The 21,997-nt window shown below is 41.8% G+C and overlaps 1 protein-coding gene across 1 annotated transcript in view; it reads right to left on the bottom strand.

Moving 5' to 3' along the window:
- Positions 1-597: 597 nt before the first annotated feature.
- ZNF804A (zinc finger protein 804A) overlaps positions 598-21,997 on the bottom strand; it is a 188,140-nt gene continuing 166,740 nt past the window's right edge. The window contains exons 3-4 of the mRNA XM_077272572.1: positions 12,813-12,943; positions 598-5,609 (exon numbers count right to left, since the gene is read on the bottom strand). Coding sequence (XP_077128687.1) covers positions 2,735-5,609; positions 12,813-12,943 — 3,006 coding nt within the window. The 3' untranslated portion in view covers positions 598-2,734. The remainder of the gene's footprint in view (positions 5,610-12,812; positions 12,944-21,997) is intronic.

The raw sequence follows: 21,997 nt of genomic DNA on the forward strand, positions 1-21,997 counted from the left end.
CATTTAAGGATTAGCTAGATAGGGCAAAGTGTAGGGTATTGTGTTATAAAGATAATCACAAAAGTGGTTAGGGGGTAAAAATAAATATTTAGAAAGGACATTTTAAGTACTGGACCACCCTTTTAAGTAATATTTAATAATTATGATATTTTAGAACAGATTATTAGCAGACAATATTTCATTAAATGCAATGCAAGCAATATTATTGGAAACATTCCTATGTGAATTTTTTTAATGTATTTTATTAAAAAAAAGTTGCACTATTTGTTTTTTTGCAGGCTCGTTGTTTCTTTTTGCACATTCAACTTTAATATGGTTGTTGGTCGTAAATCAGCAGAGAACTCAAAAAGAGACAAGTAAAATAGTTAAAAACCAGACCATAGTAGCAGGCTGACTCACAACTTCCCAGTTAACTCATTCTTCAGTCAGCCACAGTATAACACAGAGGCTGTAGAAAGCAAATTATGCAAAATATTTAATAAAACCAAATTTCAAAAATGATTTTTAGCCCAAAATACCTGCAGTGAAATAAAAAAAAAACAAAGGTGGACAACCCTTTATTTTTTTTTCAATTAAATGATCATTTTTTTTAGCTTGCCATATCACTATTTATTTATTAAAATAAAATATAAAAATCTTGCAACTTTCACACTCGCTAAAGGGGCTTTTTTAAGCTCATACTTTCTGTTTTTTTGCCTCAATGAACAGACTTTCATGTGCAAAGGTCATTGTGGCAGGATTGTTGAGTCCTGCTGAAAATTCTTCCTGAAAGCGCAGAAAGTTAGAGTCTAAAAAAGCCCCATTGGCCAGTGTGAAGATTGCAAGATTCCAAATGTTATCTATTAGTAAAGATCATTATAAATATATGAAAAAGCACGAAAAATTATTAAAAACACATGTAACACATAAATGTAATATAAACAATAAGCGATTTTCGGATTTTCGCTTCCGTTTGAGATAAAAACAGTGCCACCCCTGACCAAGGGTTAGGCGTAGTATTGGAGCTCAGCTCCATTCATCTCAAAGGGGCAAGGTTGCCATAAAAGTCACAAAACAAGGTTAGACGTGACGTTTCTGAAAGAAATCAGCCATATTTCTCTAATCCTGAACAACCCCTTAGGCTACGTTTCCACAATGAGCTTTTGGTGAGTTTTTGATGTTGCAGATTTTCTGCACTGTTCTGCACCCATTAACTAAAATCAATTACTTGCATTTTTGGGAAACTATGCAGAGTAAAAAAACTCACCAAAAACTCATTGTGGGAACATAGCCATAAAGGGATTATTTAATGACAGATCTTCCTACATATGATTAATGTGCAATAAACATTAAGCAGTCCAAACTGTAAATTGCCATAAGCTTTGTGCAAACACTGAACAAATAGAGGCTTTTAGACTATAAATATAAAAGAAAACAAATACAACTGAATTGTTTGGTTTTGACTATTACACTTTTGACTCTGCAGTTATGGTGCGGTTGTATTGCTGTGTTAGTTATTAAACCTATATATTTATATATGCTCAAAATATTAGTATATTGTTTAAGTTGTTGATTTTTTTTTATTTCACCATCGGATAGGTATCAGTAATATACAGTGGATATAAAAAGTTGATACACCATTATTAAAATGCTAAGTTTTGTAAATTACTTACTGGTTGCAGTCTTCTGCTGTTCCCAGCACCACTCAAATCCTCTTCTTCTCCATGTGACCGGCGTTGTGACTGCCTGGATCACTCCAGTGTTTGCTGGACTCAATGTAAGTCTATAAGACTCAGAATGAGGATCTCATAGAGATACATTAAGAGAGATTGTAACTTTAGCATTGACTTCTGGTCAATCAGAGCAGCGGTCACAAGAGGGACTGGAGAGGCGCTAAAAACAACAAAAGACGGTCACATATAAGTACTTTACTACACACAGGGAACATATGTTACTAATACCTATCCATTGGTGAAAAGAAAAAACCTTGGATAGGTTAATTATTATTATTTATTTATACAGCACCATTAATTCCATGGTCCTGTACATGAGAAGGGGTTCCATACAGGGTTATAGATATCGTTTATAGCAAACAAATTTACAGTGACAGACTGGTACAGAGGGGAGAGGGACCCTGTCCTTGCAGACTTACATTCTACAGGTTAATGCTATTTCCACTTGTTTTCTTAAAGAGGCACAACCATCAAAGTATTTTATCATTTTAATATATTGCAATTATCATATTATATAACACTGTGTACTTACAATTTCCTTTCTTCCTACTCAATGAATTTTCCCCTTTTCTTTGCTTTATGTAGAAACAGGAAGTCTCTTTTCCCTGCATGAGTCCTCTTCCTCTCCAACTCCTGACCAGCTACTGCTCTCTTACCCCCTTCCGGTGACTTTGCAGTGATGTAGAAATGTAGTTCTAATGCTGACTCATGCAAGGAAAAGAGACATCGTTTTTCTACATAGAACTTAGAAGGATATAGCTAGTCTTTTTTTAATCACATGATGTCGTCCACCTAATGGGAAAGAGAAGGATTTACTGGATAGAAAGGCAAAATGAGCAATTGTAAATGTGTAGTGCTATATAATATGATGATTGCAATATTTTAAAAGTATAACAATTTTGATGGGAGTAGTGCTTCTTTAATATTAGCTCTGGTTTCAAAACTTGAACTCCGTGTATCCTTAATTTTGCAAGCTCTATACCCCAAAATTCTATGATTTAGCCTTTAAACATAAGATTTACTTAGAACAGAGAATGTAGAGGAATAAGAGTGGACAAATGTGAGTGCACTGGTGTAAAAACTGTTGTATGTGAAGGCTGTGGGAGAGGCACAGGAAAGTGGCAAAAAACAGTATTTGTTATAAGGGGTACTTGTGGTGAAGAACCAAATGCATCCCTAGTGCATAAACTCGGCTCCATTGTCATTTGGTAATAGGGAGTCCTTGAAATGCTTTGACTTTGTGGACACAAAAATTGCTGCTGAGGACTTATAAGTTTGACGCTGTCAACAGAAGCAGTTGGAAAGGGACCAATTAGATGCTGGGGTAAGGCAGCTAGAGAGGAGGAACACAATGGTGGCTCTAGTGGAACTGGATGCACCGTGGCACAAGTCTGAATTGCTCCAGCTGGAAATATTAATTTAAACCTAGTCGGAAATTGTAAAGGCTGAAGTGTTGTGCCATACCTGGCACACTGATGATATTTAAGTTTCTTAGAGTATGTTTCTGGAAGAAAAGTTTGTTGGTAAGGAATGGTGACATGTGACAAGAGCTGCTCTGTGATACATTTTTTGGTAGTCACAAGTGCTTCATCCATTGCCAATCCTTGACTTTCTTTATTCTCTGGTTTGTCATCACCGGCATTAGTTCTTACACCATTACAAGCTTGTATTGGCCAAGTCGATGTCTGTTCTTGGAACTGTGGTAGATCCTTACCGAAAGTAATGAAGTCTCCATTTAGTTTACTGTCTTTCACTGAAGGTTTGATACTTTTTTCAGCTCCCATACTGACTTCTTTATAGGAAGAGCAAATAGGAGGCTTATTATGTTTGAAAGCAAGCAAATTCTTACATAACTGATCCAGCTTATTTTCCACCACCTTTTTTATTTTTACTATTTTCTTGAGAAACTCCTTCGCTCTAAGGGACTCTTTTGCTAATTTGTAGTAGTTTTCATTAAGAAATTTGTCAGATTCCTGGAAACTGCATTTATGTTTAATTAGTTTGTAGTATCTGTTTCTACTTGTGTTACCTGTCCTTTTGATAATTCCTTCTGCACTTCTTATATGTATAGGTTTATACAAAATTGAAAAGTTTCTCTCGGGGAAGTAGACTTGTTGGGAAGATGAGTCAGATCTGCAAAGTCTGGGTCTCTTAAAGGACAACTGTATTTCATCTATGATAGTTCTGTGAGTTCTTTTGAAAGTATAACTATGGTTTATAAAGGTTTCATGGTTTTCATGATTAGAGAATATTTTGTTAGAACTCCAGCTACAAAATGTGTTAGAATAAGCAATATTTTGAGAGCAATGATCTAGTCGTAAGACTTTTGATTGGTAGTTGAAAGACCTTGTGTTCTTACTAAGTTCATTTTCTATTTCATTGGTGATACCTTTTTTCTGATCTACATTCCAAACCTCACATTTTTCTTTGATCTTTAGCGTTGGTCTTTTTAACAATTCTCTTTCTGTGAGATTACTCTCAGCATGTGGCAGTTGATGAGAAAATGTTAAATTTTTTAATGAGCAAATCGAATCTTTTGATCCAACATGTTGTTTTAAATTTTTAAAGCAATTCTGAGCATCTTCATTTAGATTACATTTTTGGCTATGTCTTATTGTGGGTTCGTTGAATTTACATTTTCGTTTTCTTCCTCTTCGACGTGTATGATAGAATTTTATTTTGCTCTTCCTTTTTCCGAAGTCAAAATCGTTGTCCAGAAGATACTTTGAGATATTGTGCTTTTGATCCTCTTTAATGCTGCAAATTAAACTATAACATTTCAGGTTTGCCGAAGCCTTTGAAATATGGTGACATGTCTTTATGGTATCATTGTTGCCTTCCGAGAGGACTGTTTCACAATTCAGTTTGAGCATGGTATTTGGATCATTGTCAGAGAAAGTGCTGTTGTGGCAAACTGGTTGATCTTTTTGATTTATTGCTTTAGATGAACGAAAGTCAAAATGTAGAGGGTTACAACTGTAGGAGAGCGCCGGCTGTGTGCAGGTATACTGGATCATTTCAGAAGGCCATTGAAGAACTTTTGACCCATCTTTGCTTTGCACCGGATGAAAGGCATCATTTAACCTCTTATTTGGTTTCTCATTTTTTTGTATTTTGTTTTCATCTTCGTTGACTGATACAATGTCCATGGCACATTCCTTAGTATTATTGCTAGTTTTAGTTTCTCCATTTTTTAATACCCCCTGATCATCAAAAATGTTACTGGCTATTTCTGGGCAAGGCATTTCCAATTTCAGGCATTTGATGGCCGGTTCATCAGTATTGTGGTCTCTGACTTTGTGTTTTGAGGGAATTAGAGTATCTGAATTCACACGTTGTGCTTGGACCTCAAATTCTGAAGGCACTTTTATATGACAAACATCCGAGGTTAAAAAACTTGTTAACTCCTTTCCAGGCAATTGTTTTTGATCTGTATCTTGGACAACATCTCCTCTTCTAGATGATGGTTTTTCAGAACTTGACATAGATTCTCCAGCTTCATCACATGACACTGTGTCTAATGGCAGAGATGATTGAACACTGAATGACCCCGGTAAAAACCTGCTTCTTTTCTTCAAACCAGTTGAAATGTCTTCATTGAATTCATAGAAAACTGCAGCTGAAGCCTCAAGCTTAACAGGAGTCTTTTTTGGAAAGGAAAAGGAGAAGCTTATTTTATGTTCCCTGTCTTTTTGAGCCTTGGTACCATTTTCCGAACTCTCTGAACTTGGTAAAAGAATAGAAGCCATATTTGTGCTGTTATGAATATTTGTGATAGATGCAAGCTGCGGCTTTTCTCTTTCTGCAGTGTGGACAATAGTACTTTGAAGACTTCCATGAATGTGATCGTGAACAGTCACTGTTGTTGATTTGAACATTGGACCACTTCCAGGAGCACTATGAACAAAAAAAGAGCCACAGTTATATGTAAATTATTAGTACATTTTAGATTATATCTAATCAAGAAGAATTTAAATGCATATACTGTATATAACAATTATATATTAAGTCTACCTAAACGTATAACACATTTAAACAATTTACATGTACTCAGTCAAATTTTAACTACAAATGCACTAGTTGTTGGAGTTGGTGTGAATCGATTCATACTCCCCTGTCAATCAGCTAGAACAATGGTTTGTGGCCCCTGGCCACGAACAGAGAACCGTCTCTTACCTAATGGCATCTGTGGTTAATTTTTTTAATTAGCCAGACCATCTAATCAAAATGTGAGCAGTGATTGTTAGCTAAAAGGCAAGTCTCCTGCTTCCGTCCAGCATCCACCGACCATTGTTGTATGCAATGGACTACGACGTGCAAATCGATTTGTACCAACTCTACGATTAGTCACTAATGAAAGGATAGCGCTGAAGACAGAAGAGGGTTTTCTTGACTTTGCCATGTAAGGATCACAAGAACTAACTTTTGAGACATGTCAGAACAAATTATTTTTGCAATTGTGAGTCAAAAGCTATAACTTTTAAACCGTTGGACACCAAAGGTATAAATTGCCAGAGAACACTAGACTGGAGTTTCTAAGCACTGCTGTCCACCCTGCATATCAGATCTAATAGTAGAGATACCAGGAGTGCCGAGGTAAGAAGAGGCTGCTCACACTGCCTATCTGATCTAATACTGGAGATACCAGGAGTGCCGAGGTAACAAGAGGCTGCTCACACTGCTATCCTCCCTGCCTATCTGATCTAATACTGGAAATACAAGGAGTGATGAGGTAAGAAGAGGCTGCTCACACTGCTGTCCTCCCTGCCTATCTGATCTAATACTGGAAATACAAGGAGTGATGAGGTAAGAACTAGCTTCTCACATTGCTGTCATCCCTGTCTATCTTATCTAATGCTGGAGATATCAGAGATGCTAAGGTAAGAAGTTGCTCACATTGCTGTCCACCCTGTCTATCTGATCTAATACTAGATCAGGGGTGCTGAGGTAAGAAGAGGCTGCTCATACTTCTGTCCACCCTGTCTTTCTGATATAATATTGGAGATACCAAGGGTGTTGTGGTAATAAAATCTCCCTACATATATAATAAAGGCATTGATGTGCATTTATTCCACAACTATTCTAAACCAGAATGTGGAAAGATCCACTCAACTATATAAAGAAAAATGACAGTTCATGACTACTTTCAGACATGAAGGTCAGTCAGTCTGGAAAATTGCTAGAACCTTAAAGGCATATTCAAGTGCAATCATGAAGGTCATAAATCACTGTGATGAAACTGGCTCTTATGAGGATTATTCCAACAAAGGAAGACCAAGCATTACCTTGGCCGCAGAGGATAAGTTCATTAGAATTCCAGACTCAGAAAATGCAAATTGACAGCAACTCAGATAATAGCCCTCATAAATGGTGCACAGACTTCAAGTATCAGTTTGTATATATTTCAATATTGACTCTGTTGTGTAATAACAGATTCTATCTATCTATCTATCTATCTATCTATCTATCTATCTATCTATCTATCTATCTATCTATCTATCTATCTATACAACTACTGTTTGACCTTTTTTATATATTTATTCACCACATATACTTTTGAGTAATTTTATCTTGCATCATCTCACCCCCTTCTTCTTGGTTGTTATCCAATTGTTATATATATATATATATATATATATATATATATATATATATATATATATATATATATATATATTTTGTGATTGATATGCTTTTTAAAGCATGGTCTTTTTTGATCAATAAAGTAATTAATTGTTGTACAGATATAGTATTAATTATTTACATTTTGTTTGCATTTTTAAATACATTTTTTAAAATTCATCTTAACATTAACTGTAGAAAGGAGATTGTGAGAAATAGGCATTAGTGATGAGCGCATATACTCGTTACTCGAGATTTCCCGAGCACGCTCGGGGGTCCTCCGAGTATTTTTTAGTGCTCGGAGATTTAGTTTTCATCGCCTCAGCTGAATGATTTACAGCGATTAGCCAGCATAAGTACATGTGGAGGTTGCCTGGTTGCTAGGGAATCCCCACATGTAATCAAGCTGGCTAGTAGCTGTAAATGATCCAGCTGAGGCGAAGAAAACTAAATCTCCGAGCACTGAAAAATACTCGGAGGACACCCAAGCGTGCTCGGGAAATCTCGAGTAACGAGTATATTCACTCATCTCTAATGCCTATGGATCGCCCCCAGAGTAGGGCAATGGGGTACTCGGTACCGGGTCCTTTGGTTCGGTGGATGTCACGGTGGCCTGACCCGGTCCGTGGCCCTTTTAGGGGCGTCCAATAAAGGGGAAAGTTTGTATAATGTTCATGACGCCACCTGTGGTATTCGGTCAGGGTGACCGACGCTGCTTAGGGGTCCGCTGGGGTGATGTTATGGCAGCTAGATGGTATACCTTCCCACAGGTGAAGTGTATCCCCAGGGCTTCCCAGAAGTGTAGATGATGATGGTGAGAGGCGCAGTAAAGAATGAAGACACAAGGTTGCAGTCTCTTTACCTTTTACTGAAGGCTTCAGTGTCCACAGTCCAGGGCACCGGATCACAGGGTAGGCAGAGTCCGGCCGGTCTGAAGGCAAATCCAGAGTCTCCTCATTCAGGTGGAATGCAATAGCCTTCCTATGCGCACAGTAACACAGTAGGTCCTCACTTGCTTATGCTCTAATGAAGTCCTCACTGTTATTACTCTTCTCTCTTGTTCCCCGTGGGACAAAAACCGTATGACTGATGGCCTGAGGCTTGTTTATAGGGACCCTAGAGACGCCCCGACCCCCACAATTTGCCACAGTGTCTTCTTAGGTATTTTAGGTCGGGCAGCCAATTTGGAATTGACTGTACTGCCAGTCTCTGAAGCAATGGCGTAGAGCACTTTACTCCCTCGGTATCCTGGCTACCGGAACGCGCACCAGAAGGATGCAGCTCCTCACATCTACTATCCTCTCTGGTATCCACTTGTTGCTATGCCTTCGTTTCTCACTCACTGAAACACGCTTCCTTTCAATGTCTCTTTTTTTGGATGCTGCCGCATGGGGTGCAAGGTGCAGCTCCGTGTGCCTTCGTCTTCCTCAGACCGTAGTCTGGATCTGGCTGGGCCTTGCTCCAACCAGCTCGGTCTGGAGACCTCTCTCTGTGGGTCTCCAGCCAGGAACTTCGTCTGATGCTCACTGGATCGAATCCAGCTCGCTTCTCCCCCGCTTTCTAACCAACCCACCAGTTTTACCTAACTGTGAGGAGTGGCCTACTAGATAAAACCCTTTGCTCCCCCTGGTGGACTGGAGTGTGAAGTGTGTGGTGTGGCTGTGATACCTGAACAGGAGATCTCCTTTATTACCTTCAGACATAATATCACTCCCCCTGGTGGAAGAATGACATTACTGCAACGACCAGGACTCTGGGGCGCTGCACCTACTTCTCACAACCCAATTGAGGTTGTTTAGGATTAGATGCACTGCAGATTTAATGCAAAGAGTAGAGCAAATTCATGAATGCTCAAATGCCATTTCGCGTGACTACCCAATAGATTTGCTTGACCGAATGCCAAGGGTGTATAAAGCTGTCATCACAGTATAAAGGGAGTACATTAAAGAAGCTACGATATTAACACACATTCTGGTTTGTTTCACACTTGTTTATTTGCTCCTTGTTTCCATGTGTGTTTCTTAGTAGTTTTGCTGCTTTCAGTCTAAATCTACAATATGCGCAGCCCAAAAGGTACAAGCAAAATCACTGAATAAACAGGTGTGTCCAACCTTTTCACTGGTATCATATACAGCTCTGGCAAAAATTAAGAGACCACTGCAAAATGTTCAGTTTCTCTGATTTTTCTCTTTATAGGTATATTTTTGTGTAAAATGTAAATTGCTCTTTTAGTCTATAAACTTCTGACAACGTCTCCGAATTTCCAAGCAATACATTTTGTATTCTTTTTCTGACAAAGAAAAATGGTCAAAATTTAAAAAAAACCCAGTGCTTTCAGACCTCAAATAATGGGAAGAAAACAAGTTCATAATCATTTAGGAACAACAATACTAATGTTTTAACTCAGGGAGAGTTCAGAAATCAATATTTTGTGGAATAAACATGATTTTTAATCCCAGCTTTCATGCGTCTTGGCATGCTTTCCACCAGTCTTTCACACTGCTTCTGGCGCAAAAATGTAAGCAGTTCTTCTTTGTTTCATGGCTTGTGACTATCCATCATCATCATCTTGATTACATTCCAGAGGTTTTCAATGGGGTTCAGGTCTGGAGATTGGGCTGCCCATGACAGGGTTTTGATGTGGTGGTCTCTCAACGTTTGACAGAGCTGTAGATGTTGGATTCATGTGGCTCATACATAATGGGTGGAACCTTTCCAAAAGTCTTTCACACATGCTATTATTCTTGTTCTTACTAAAACTGCATTACATGTTTAAATGTTTCTTTATTGATGACTTGTTTTATAATTAGACTGTATAAACTTGAGATTGATCTATCAAACAGCTTAAAATTTTTTGCAGTACATAGTTGTGTCCGCTAGAGGGGGCTCTGCATCTACGAATTACATTACACTTTCATTCTAGTGGTGGGTAATCAAAGTTGTTATTGGTATATAATGCATAATGTATTATGTACAGTTATGATTATTATATTTCCTTGTATGACCATAAAAGAAAAATACTGATTCTTTGCTTGACTTTTGTGTGTCATTGATATGTGGAGTCATATTAGCAACACCTATAATGAAGAACAGATCCTAAAGGCTAACAAAACTCAAATCCAACATTTAAAGGGGTGGTCAGATGTTTGGAATAATAACACCTATACTCACCTGTCATGCTGGCACTGTTCCAGTGGTGTCAGCACTTGCGTTCCATGATACGCCGTGCACCCTGTGCTTCCCACATGAGCCTTGCGCCCAATCACTGTCCCTGGCTTCAGAGAAATCGAATATCTTACGTCCGAAGGTGGGGACAGTGATGCTAGCGCTGATTGACTGCAGGGCTCATGTGACGTAACAACCTCACGTGAACCCCAGAAACGCGAGTGCCGACACCGCTGGAACAGTGTCGGCACGGGAGGTGAGTCTAATAAGTGGTATTTTTTTAACGGGGCCAAATCTAGGAATGAGAAGGGAGTTGTCCACTTCAATATCCAGGTTCTTTAAAGCACTGGATTGCAGTGTTATGTAGGAATGACATGGCAGTTTAATGGGAGCTACAGTATTTGAGAGAGTAATATTTGGATACTGCAAATTATGGGGGTTCTATAGGGCTATGTGTACATATTGAGTATTTGCAGCAGAACATTGTTCTGAAGCAAGATCCAGAGTATTGGCAGTAAAAACGCTGCGTAAAATGCGCGCTTTTGCATGCATTTATTTCCATTCATGTGAATGGGTGAAAAGCAGTGCAAAAATGCTGAAATAATTGAAATTCTGCAAATTTCAGCAAAATGCTTTGATGATTCAAATCCACAAAGAAAAAATGAGCAGAATGTCTACGAGATTTCAAAAATATTGTTGGAAGTATAATAGCTGCGTTTTGCCAGAAAAATGTGTGGAAAAACATGGCAAAAACGGCTGTTTTCTATGTCCGTATGCAGTCCGTTTAAGGACCGCAAATATGGACATGCGCACACCCATTGTATTCAATGGTAGTGCAGACATGTCAGGTTTTTCACATGGGCTGTGTGTCCATGTGAAAAACCCCGAGACATGTCCCTTTTTTAAACGTACCATGGATGAAATGCATACTGCACACAAGCCTATAATTGCTAACCAGCAAAGGCTTAACAAGACACTTGTGGACTGATATTAATAGCTTACGAAGGGGCAATGGATATTGGCCCCCTCTCAAACTAAGAACATCAGCCCTCAGCCGCCCCAGAAATTGCGCATCCATAAGCTGCACCTATTCTGGGGCTTAGCCTCGCTCTTCCCACATGCCCTGGTGTGGTGGCAACTGACCCCTTCCTAGGCTATTAGTATAAGCCTGCAGTTATCTTTCTTAGCCTTTGCTGGATAGTAATTATAGGCGATGCCCCATGTATTTTTTTTTTAAGTCTCTCCTATAATAACCAGTAAAGGCTAAGCAAACAGCTATGAGATGATATTAAAAACCTGGGAACCTTTATGGCTATTGGCTCCACCTCACAGAATACTAACATCAGCCCCCAGCCATTTGCTTTCCCTCAGCTGGCTATGAAAATCAAGGGGAACCCCAAAATGTTTTTTAACTTATAAAAAAAAAAATTAAAAGTACAGAAAAATAAGCATCTTTGACATATTTAATATATAAAACTCTGCTGTATTTCATTCCAAATGTGTCACACTGACAGCACACGGATGGCACACGGATGGCACACGGACACACGGATGTCACACATATTGCATACGGATGTCACACGGACACAGATCACGGATTTCCCCAGTACTGGTTTTTCCAGTACAGGACTCAGTAGGACGTGTGAAGGAGGCATACGGTGGTATTATATTATGGCAGCATTATTGTATTTTAGCACTACATGGCAGTATAATTTAAGGCCTACACTTCTGAGAACAATGTTCTAATTACATGTGTACTTCATGCAAATTTTCTCCAGCAATATATGTGCAGAAAATCTGCTATGTGATACATTCCCAGCTAAGTAGATTAAATTTCAACCAATCTCATCTACACTTTGGGAACGTTTCCTTCATATTTACTGACCTGCTGTGTGGAGATTTTTTAAATCTGCAGCATTGTTAGTTTTTTGTATTTATTCAGCGTTGATTTCACCACTTGCAATGGAAATGTGCACCAAATCCGCAGCAAAATCTGCATATAATGCGCTGATTTTGCTGCAGACTTCATTGCATATAAGAGTTGAAAAAGCTAGTGAAACATCCGCACCAAATATGCAACGTGTGATTTCAGCCTGAAAAGGGCGTCCACAAGGGATCCACATAGAACTGCTGCATGATTTTGCTTATAACCTCATTTTTCTGTTACATTTTTGGCACACTTAATAATAGACAACCATTATCCTTTTTCTTGTATTGGCGCGGTCACACATGTTTATTAGTAGCAAAAGGATCTTCCAATTCTGGGGTTTATCTACCAATTTATAGTTCATCGTTTCATCCTTGGTTACTCACCAACTTGATTCCCTCTTATGTTCAGCCAGCTTGTGGAGCCTTTGAAGATACTTTTTTTGTTTTCTTTCATTTCTTCTTAATTTTGATGCCACATTTCGAGAAAATTCCCTTTGTTTCAGTTCTTTAAGTCTCTGTTGAGAAAGGAACACGCCAAGACATTATATAAGGTACAGCATACATGGTTATTATGTACAGAAATATTTACTGTATATTTTTGCTAAATCAAGTGTTGGTCCAGTAGCATAAATACTTACCATGTATGTGCAGCGCCCCAGAGCCCTGGTCGTTGCAGTACTGTGGTCCCGCCGCTATGGGGAGCCATGGTACGTCTGATGGCACTGAAGGAGTTCATCTGACCAGGTATCACAGACACCAATACATTTCACAGTCGGGCCTCCAGGGGGAGCTAAGGGTGCTATTCATTAGGCCACTCCTCACATACTGGTAAAACTGGGGGTCAGGCAGGAAGTGAGAGAGAAAGCTGACTGGGTTGGAACCAGGCAACACCCTGTGGCAGGGGGTGTTGTGGGGGAAGATTCGGTAGGGTCCCTGTCAGGTTTGGGACCCTGACAGAGGCCTGGCAACGAGAGAGAACGTCACGGGACCGTGCCTGCTCAGCATAGCGGCGGTGCCCTAAGAAAGGATCAGAAGCGAGATATATTGTGCTGAGTGAGAAACGAGATCAAAGCAAGAAGGAGAATACCAGTAGGAGTCGTGCTGTAAGACCGAGGCAACATCCTACTGAGGCGCACAGCCAGCGGCCGGAACGCAAAGGAAGTATTTCTACATATAGCTTCAGGCAATACTTCAAACCAACGGCAGGACAGTCAGTCATAGGCGGGCTGTCTCACCTAAATCACCTAAGAAGACATAGGGGGCAACCTGTGGAGAGGGGCGACTCTAGGGTCCCGGAAGAGCTCCGAGCCTACCCGTCATATGGGTGCGTCCCAACCATAACACCGGGAGGGACGGATTAGCAGAACATCATCTAATCGAGTTGTGAGGGAACACGAGAAACAGACACAACAGTTGTGGGGACTATCCCGTAAGCACAGCAGGGGAGGATCACAACACATAGCGCTAGCAGGAAGGCACAGATTTCCACCTGCAAAGAGAACTCTGGAGGTGCCATCGGACCGGCCGGACTTGCGCAGCCTGGTTAACCGTATTCCGGACTGAGGACCCAGAGATCTTCAGTAAAGAGGTAAAGAGACGGAAACCTGGTGTCCTCGTTATTTACTGCGACCGGCACTTCACAACTACACCACCATTCACCACTCATTCACTGGACTCCCCCTCCGCGCAGGCAGGGCCACGGACCGGGTCTAGCCACCGTGACAACCCCCAGAACAGAGACTCAGAGGCCCGGTGCCGGGTACCCCTCGGCCCTGCGGCGGTGTGGGGCGCTCCATTTTTGGCGTCACGAACAGGATCTACTTAAGCCTGAAGAATCAGGTCATGTGTGCCTTGGAACTGTGATTTATTGTGCTTGGACTGTACTTTATTGAAAAGACTGTGTGCTGTGCCATAAACCGCCAAAACCGCCGCCATTGCAGCGCTGAGGAGAGGCGCAGGAGAAGAAGAGGGGCGTGGAGTGGGCGTAGACAAGCTGAAGAGCGCGAAGGACAATGGCCGCCCAGTCTAAGTATTTCTGTGTCCTGAGGACGTGTCCGTCAGCGGCCGAGGTCCGCCTCCTGATTCTGTTTGGAGGGTGGAGACCATGGAGACGGGGCCGCCCACGAAAGAGACCGCGGGAAGAAGACGCGGGAATAGAGAAAAAGATGGCGATGCCAGGAACACCGCATGGGGATGACCTGCCTCGGTCTAGAGCCGCATCACTGGACACAGCCTCGGAGACGCCATCGTTGAAGGGCCTGACCCTCGCGGAACCACTGATGGGTCGACCCAACTGGCTGCTGTCCGAGGAGTGTGTGGCCGCAGCCGAAGCCCGGCAGATAGCGCGCCGCCTGGAGGCGGATGCCCGGGTGCTCGCGCGGCTAGGCCAACCCACGGAGGTCCACCTGTCGGCAGTGTCCCCCGCTCCCCCCGGCCCGGCCGCGGGTGAAGCTGCGCTGCGGGCGCAGGGCCTGAAGATCATGCCAGAGGCCGAACACCTGCGGCGCTTGATGGCTGCATGGCGGAACCGACCGCAGCCAGCAACCCAGGTCGATCTGACCAGCGTCGCAGAAGTCCCGTCGTCTCACTGGGGTGTAGTGGTCTCCTTCAACCCCCGACATGGAAGGGGAGTAATACAGGAGATCGGGGAGCCATTGCAAGTCCGTGTGGACCGGGAGGAAGTGGAGCCCTGCGGAGGAAGATTCGCCCGCGACCTGGAGCCAGGCGACGCTGTGACCTACACCAGGTGGAGGAGAGAAACCGCTGAGGCGGGCTGGATAGCTCGGGGCATCCAGCGGTGCATCGCAGTCCAAGCCGCAGCCGGAGCATCAGAGGATGAACCTCCTGCTGCAAAAGTCACAGAACCCGTCCCTGCGGAGCAGCGGGGAACCCGGACCCACCATGTACCTCGGGGGCGTGCTGGTTCATCAGTGAGAAGAACATCGCGGCGAGGGATCCTGTCGTTGCTGGGGCAGGACCCGCTCCTTGGATCGGCAGCGCGACCCGTTGGTCTGGTGAGGCCCGGAAGGAAACCACCTTCTGCACCACAACAGTAAGGAAGAACACTGCGTAACTGTAAATAGTTCCTTCTTTAACTGTTTGTTTTCTGCTTTTGCTGCTAAACCCGTCCAGGGTTAATTCTTAAAAGGATCCCTTTATTGACCCGGGATCCCTATTGTTTTTGTTTGTTTTTGCTATTTTTCCCCTGTTATCAAGAACTGCCGCAATCATGAACAATGCATGATACAAACTTCTTGTATATAGTTTACACCTTCTTAAGGGTGTTTCCTACTGGTTTTATTTGGAAAAGAGACTCTTTGCGAAGATACCGCACCGGAGCCTTTGCTGAGTACAGACTGGTAGCTTGCAAGGATACGCTACCTTGTGAAGACTTGGTCCCCTTTTAAAGGGGATGTTTGTTGTTACATTTAAAGGAGTGACGTTGCTTTAAGACTGGTAGAAAGCAATAATGTCATAGGAAAGTGAAAATGATGATGGTGTTTATATGTAAAGTTATATGTATTTGACTAGTTAATTGTAAAAGAAATCCTGATAATGTTCATTGAAAGAAGATGTGAGAGCTAGAAGAAAGGTGCAGTAGGCCCGTGGGGGTAGACAGAGTGTCCTGCATAGTTGGTAGCAAGAAAGTTAAGATGAAAGTTAAAGCTCTAAGAAAATAGTTGATAATGTTGATAGAAAATGGGGATAGAAGGTGAACCCTGAGTCCTTCATAGAAAACTAGTTCATTGTAAAGAAAGAGTTAATAATGTGTTACCGAGGACAGAAAGTGAACCCGTAGGGGTTAGGTAGCGAGTCCTCCTAGGAGCCATATGAAGATGGCTCAGTAGTCCTAAACTGAAAGAATGTTATGTTCTATACTGTGTATAGTAGAGGAAAAGACAGAAGGCTCGGGCTGAAAGGAGCGGTCCTGTAGGAAAGGAGAGGCAGTAGGTCTGGTGCCGTTAGGACAGGCGGTCCTGCAGATTTAAAGAAGGAGAATGTGAAGTTAAAATTGCCTTATAATGTGATTATAAGAAGGTCTTTAACGGATGCTGAGTGTACGTCCTTAAGGGCGATGTTAAATTATTGTTCAAAGAATTGCACTAAGTAGAATACCCGGTTGGGTAACAAAAGTTGTTTATAGCATGTTGCTGTAATATTTAACCATGTTTTGTAACGTTCAAGTGTCCTCACCTCCCATAAAGGGAAGCCTGTTCAAGTATACTTATTGCTATTTGCACTCAACAAAAATTGTATGTCTTTTTACTAAACTGTATTGTCCTGGTCGTTGCAGTACTGTGGTCCCGCCGCTATGGGGAGCCATGGTACGTCTGATGGCACTGAAGGAGTTCATCTGACCAGGTATCACAGACACCAATACATTTCACAGTCGGGCCTCCAGGGGGAGCTAAGGGTGCTATTCATTAGGCCACTCCTCACATACTGGTAAAACTGGGGGTCAGGCAGGAAGTGAGAGAGAAAGCTGACTGGGTTGGAACCAGGCAACACCCTGTGGCAGTGGGTGTTGTGGGGGAAGATTCGGTAGGGTCCCTGTCAGGTTTGGGACCCTGACAGAGGCCTGGCAACGAGAGAGAACGTCACGGGACCGTGCCTGCTCAGCATAGCGGCGGTGCCCTAAGAAAGGATCAGAAGCGAGATATATTGTGCTGAGTGAGAAACGAGATCAAAGCAAGAAGGAGAATACCAGTAGGAGTCGTGCTGTAAGACCGAGGCAACATCCTACTGAGGCGCACAGCCGGCGGCCGGAACGCCGAGGAAGTATTTCTACATATAGCTTCAGGCAATACTTCAAACCAACGGCAGGACAGTCAGTCATAGGCGGGCTGTCTCACCTAAATCACCTAAGAAGACATAGGGGGCAACCTGTGGAGAGGGGCGACTCTAGGGTCCCAGAAGAGCTCCGAGCCTACCCGTCATACGGGTGCGTCCCAACCATAACACCGGGAGGGACGGATTAGCAGAACATCATCTAATCGAGTTGTGAGGGAACACGAGAAACAGACACAACAGTTGTGGGGACTATCCCGTAAGCACAGCAGGGGAGGACCACAACACATAGCGCTAGCAGGAAGGCACAGATTTCCACCTGCAAAGAGAACTCTGGAGGTGCCATCGGACCGGCCGGACTTGCGCAGCCTGGTTAACCGTATTCCGGACTGAGGACCCAGAGATCTTCAGTAAAGAGGTAAAGAGACGGAAACCTGGTGTCCTCGTTATTTACTGCGACCGGCACTTCACAACTACACCACCATTCACCACTCATTCACTGGACTCCCCCTCCGCGCAGGCAGGGCCACGGACCGGGTCTAGCCACCGTGACAACCCCCAGAACAGAGACTCAGAGGCCCGGTGCCGGGTACCCCTCGGCCCTGCGGCGGTGTGGGGCGCTCCATATGTATGTGCTATAGCGCTGTCTGTGTTTATTTGGGGTTTATTAATGGGTGAGCCTAAGGGGTAAACATTTTTTTTACCTGGAGATTCCAAAAATGTAAAGTTCCTGTAATTCTCTCTTTCTTAATAAATTTGGATTTGTGCCTTTGATGTCTGTTGTGTTCTTCCAGCAGTCAGAACTGTACATTATATCCAATATCTAGTCTGACTAGTGTTTTATATAAAAAGAAACGTATGTCTTGGCCATGAGCCTCTAGGTCCTATGTGAGGCATCACATCTTATTTGCCTTTCAAGCAGCTGCTTCATACTGCATACAAAAGTTTCAATTTCCATCTATTGGCCGGTCATTTTCCATTTTACTATATAATGATAAAGGCACAGAAAAACGGCTGTGAAAATGAAACCGAGATCGGAACGCAGCACATGGACCGGCCAGCAGCTCTCCCGACCTGAGCATGGCAGCTTCATGTATTTCAATGCAGCTGTCACGTTCAAGTCAGGAGGGCCACTGGCCAGTCCGCGCACTACTTTCCGATCTCGGTCTGATTTTACGGCCATCTGACTTGCGCCCTAGTGAATTATATTTCACTCATGCTAAACCAATACATTTATGAACAATTTTATTATATTATTTTTATAAAAATGACCGACATTAGAAGTAGTTTTTCAGTAAAGTAGAAGTTTCACACTAGTTATATTGATGGAGGGTGGAGAGCAACAAAATAAGGGTTCATTCAGAAATCTTTTTTTTTATGAATAGAATTTGTACCTATTACAGTCCATGGGAATGTTCACATCAATTTTTTTGGTCAAACTGAGTGGTCAGTGCAAAATTCCGAAGACATGTCCAATTTGATCGCTTTGGGAATATGTTTATGGGAGGAGTGCAGGCTGTTACGGACCACTTGTTGGACAGGGAGAGGTTACTTATTCCCACACAATAAGGTTCACACATGTAACTATTGTGTATATGGTATCTGAGTGGTATGATAGGTTATTTATGGAGACATTGATGTAATACATTGGGGTACGCAACCTAATCGGGCGGTTGTATTTTTGCATTTGTATCTTCATTTTTTTTTTAATTATTTTATTATTTGGTTAATCGTAAATAAAGTGATCTAAATTTTACTAGAGGCATATGCTTCCTTTTTTTCTGCTTGGATTGAATATTGGTATGGGAAGTGCCATTGTTTAAGCCTTGTGCATATAGGTGTACTTTTCTAATTAATTACCACTTCATAGCGACTCTCTCAAATGCATATCATGTATACAGGAGACTACAGTATTGCATGATTTAATTAATTTAACCTCATTAACGCCTTGTATTTCATTCTTGCCAGTCACTGTGAGCAGAGCATCAAAAAGACTTTAAAGTAGATATCCACCAATGACTACTATTTTTGCTTTTTAAGTGACAACTAATAGATCCACATTTTTGTGCCGACTCCATTGTGATATATCCTGAATACTATTTTATACATTACACAGTTTCAAATTCCCTGTGTAGATGGCGTAATATGATAAAATCTGCAGCCACCACTGCAAATGCTTCCATTCAAGTCAATGATAATTGTATATGCAGTAGAACCATCAAACGGTGATTGCAGGCAAAAATAATGTTATATTAAAGAAGGCACATTTATTTCCAAGAAGTCTTTCTCTAAAGCAGCCAAGCATACCCACATGGCTTATTCACATTTACTTTACCTTACTCGCGTGTGATTTTTCTTTGCCAGTCGCCATTAGGCAATGCTGGCAGAGATACTGGTTGGCAGGTAAACAGCGCTCTTGGCCACCTACTTAGGTTGAGGGACTCTGCCCTTTAAAGGTGTCTAGTTGAGCAGCCAATTACAGGGACAGGTCAGTAAGCCAACTAGGAGGAACGACCAATAATGGGAACTGGTAGTGTACAAATTACAGTATGAGTTGGACAACCAATCAACCCCCTTGATGCCCTATATTAGTATTTGGTTTGTTGCACTCTGTGTGAGCTATTATATTTTATTTATTATTACCTGTGTGGTAGAGGGGCTCACTGGGCTGGACACAGATGTATAACTGGAAAACTGTACCTTTAAGAAAAGGCTTGGTTTATTGTAGCAGCATAAACCACGCTGGGAAAATAAACATGGCTCTCTGGGCAAAACAGCAAAGCAAAGAAACAAAAAAAACAGTCATTATCCTAGCGGGGATCAGCACGCTCACAGGCAGCAAAGTCCATGGTTCAGATTGAGCACGCAACTTCCTGGAGTGTTCTCTCTCCAGGCAACCACTGAACACTGGAAGCCCTGGCAGTCAGCCCTTTAAGTCCAGACCATATGACTCCTCCATCCTGTGATTGATCACATGATCTCGACATCACACAGGTCCTGTCAAGACACTGCAGGTGGAGATATGGTGGACCCCCTCCCACATGCTCTATGGAGACCCACTAAATCTAGCCAATAAAATAACTCTTATTTAATCCTTGCAACAAGTAGTGTGCTGGAGGAAGCTACTCTGGTTTCACATCACTGACACCATCATGTGCAGTGACACGTATCTCCCCTCTATCACTTCACCGGTGACTCTGTGACACCTGGTACAATCAATATTCTGTACTGTTGCCTAATGATGTGATTAAGGTGATGCTGTATGTCCCTGGATGCCCACATTTTTCGCTATTTGTTCCCTCAGGTCTCTTTACCAGTGGGCAACTACTCGGATCTTCAGCAGCGAAGTCCAGATTCTTATAGAAACTTGAAAGTTGAAAAGTAGAGAGCTCCTTAGACTCTGCAAAATAGTCGCCTCTTGCCAGCGCCCAACACAGGAAACCAGGTTTGAGTTGACAGTGTCATTACACCAGACCAAAAAGTTCTACAGTCTGGAAAGTTATTTTCACCAGTCACAATAGAATTCTATAACTTTAGTATGAAGGTGGCAAGTGACTGCTTTCAGCACAAAGCCCTTATACTGCACTGTCTTTGCCGACAGCACTTTGAATTTAACATCAAGATTAGCCTTTAATATAGTGCTCATATCTGTGTGCCCCGTGGAGAGGGAATATTTTCACAGGTCATGGATTCAAAAGACTAATATGCTAGCAAATGTTGCTGGCAGGCAAAAAAGAAAGACCTGGGGTTCTACTGACAAGCATATGATTTTTTTTAATCCGAACAATAGATATTAGGAGAATAAAGTTAGATGCTCTTTTACTTTACTTTGAAGTTTAGTTTACTTTACTTAAGGTATGATTGTCAGGGGAAAAAAACAGCTCTGTAATACAGCATTAAAGAGACACAAAAACGCAATGTGCCTTTGTATAGTATCGAAGGCATATGGAGGTAATGAAAGCAGGTTATTACAAATTTTTAATACTCAAATCCATAATATGGTGTTCGGTGCCCTTTTACAGTTTATTTACCCTCAATGGATTACAATATTATGAAAGCAAAGTTAAAGCAGTAGACAAAAATGTAAATTTAATGGCGTTGACTAACAATATCCTATGGATATCCCATAAATGTCTGATAGAAGCAAGGACCTGCACCAATCTCCAAAACAAGGGTTATCTAGTATTAGGGAAAAAGGTACAGCGAGCACCACATGAGCATGCCTGGGAATCAGGAGCCAATTGGTGCCGAATACTGCTGGTGAGGAACAGCAAACATACAAAAAATTGGAGGAAAAATTTAGCCTGACCATCGGAAAAAGAAAATGTCTTTCATTCCAAATCCATTAAAAAGAGTGCATCAGGTAAAAAAATATGTTGCATTTCTGGAGTTGCAAACACCATTTATTATTAAAAAGAGAACATCCTTATGAAATCTGATGCGTTTTTGGCATTGTAAACTCCGTTAGTCGTAGTATGTTTGCATCAGTTTTTTACCTCTTTCATGTGGGTGTACTATTTTTAATGGATTTGGAGCAAAAGACATTTTATTTTTTCTATTAGACATGTCAAGTTTTTCCTCCAACGGCATCTGTCCACCAGTGAGTGGAGCGTTTGTTGTATAGATAGATGTGGGTCCAAGAAGTGGGAATTGCATTTATCAGATATTTATGGAATATCCCAATGATTTGCCATAAATACCTATCAAGAACCCTTTTTTTTATTTTTTTTATAATTAAAATTACACCACTCCAAAACAGTATTATTCATAATCCTATACAG

This window comes from Ranitomeya variabilis, chromosome 7 (assembly GCF_051348905.1).
Source record: "Ranitomeya variabilis isolate aRanVar5 chromosome 7, aRanVar5.hap1, whole genome shotgun sequence".
NCBI classification, from domain to species: Eukaryota; Metazoa; Chordata; class Amphibia; order Anura; family Dendrobatidae; genus Ranitomeya; species Ranitomeya variabilis.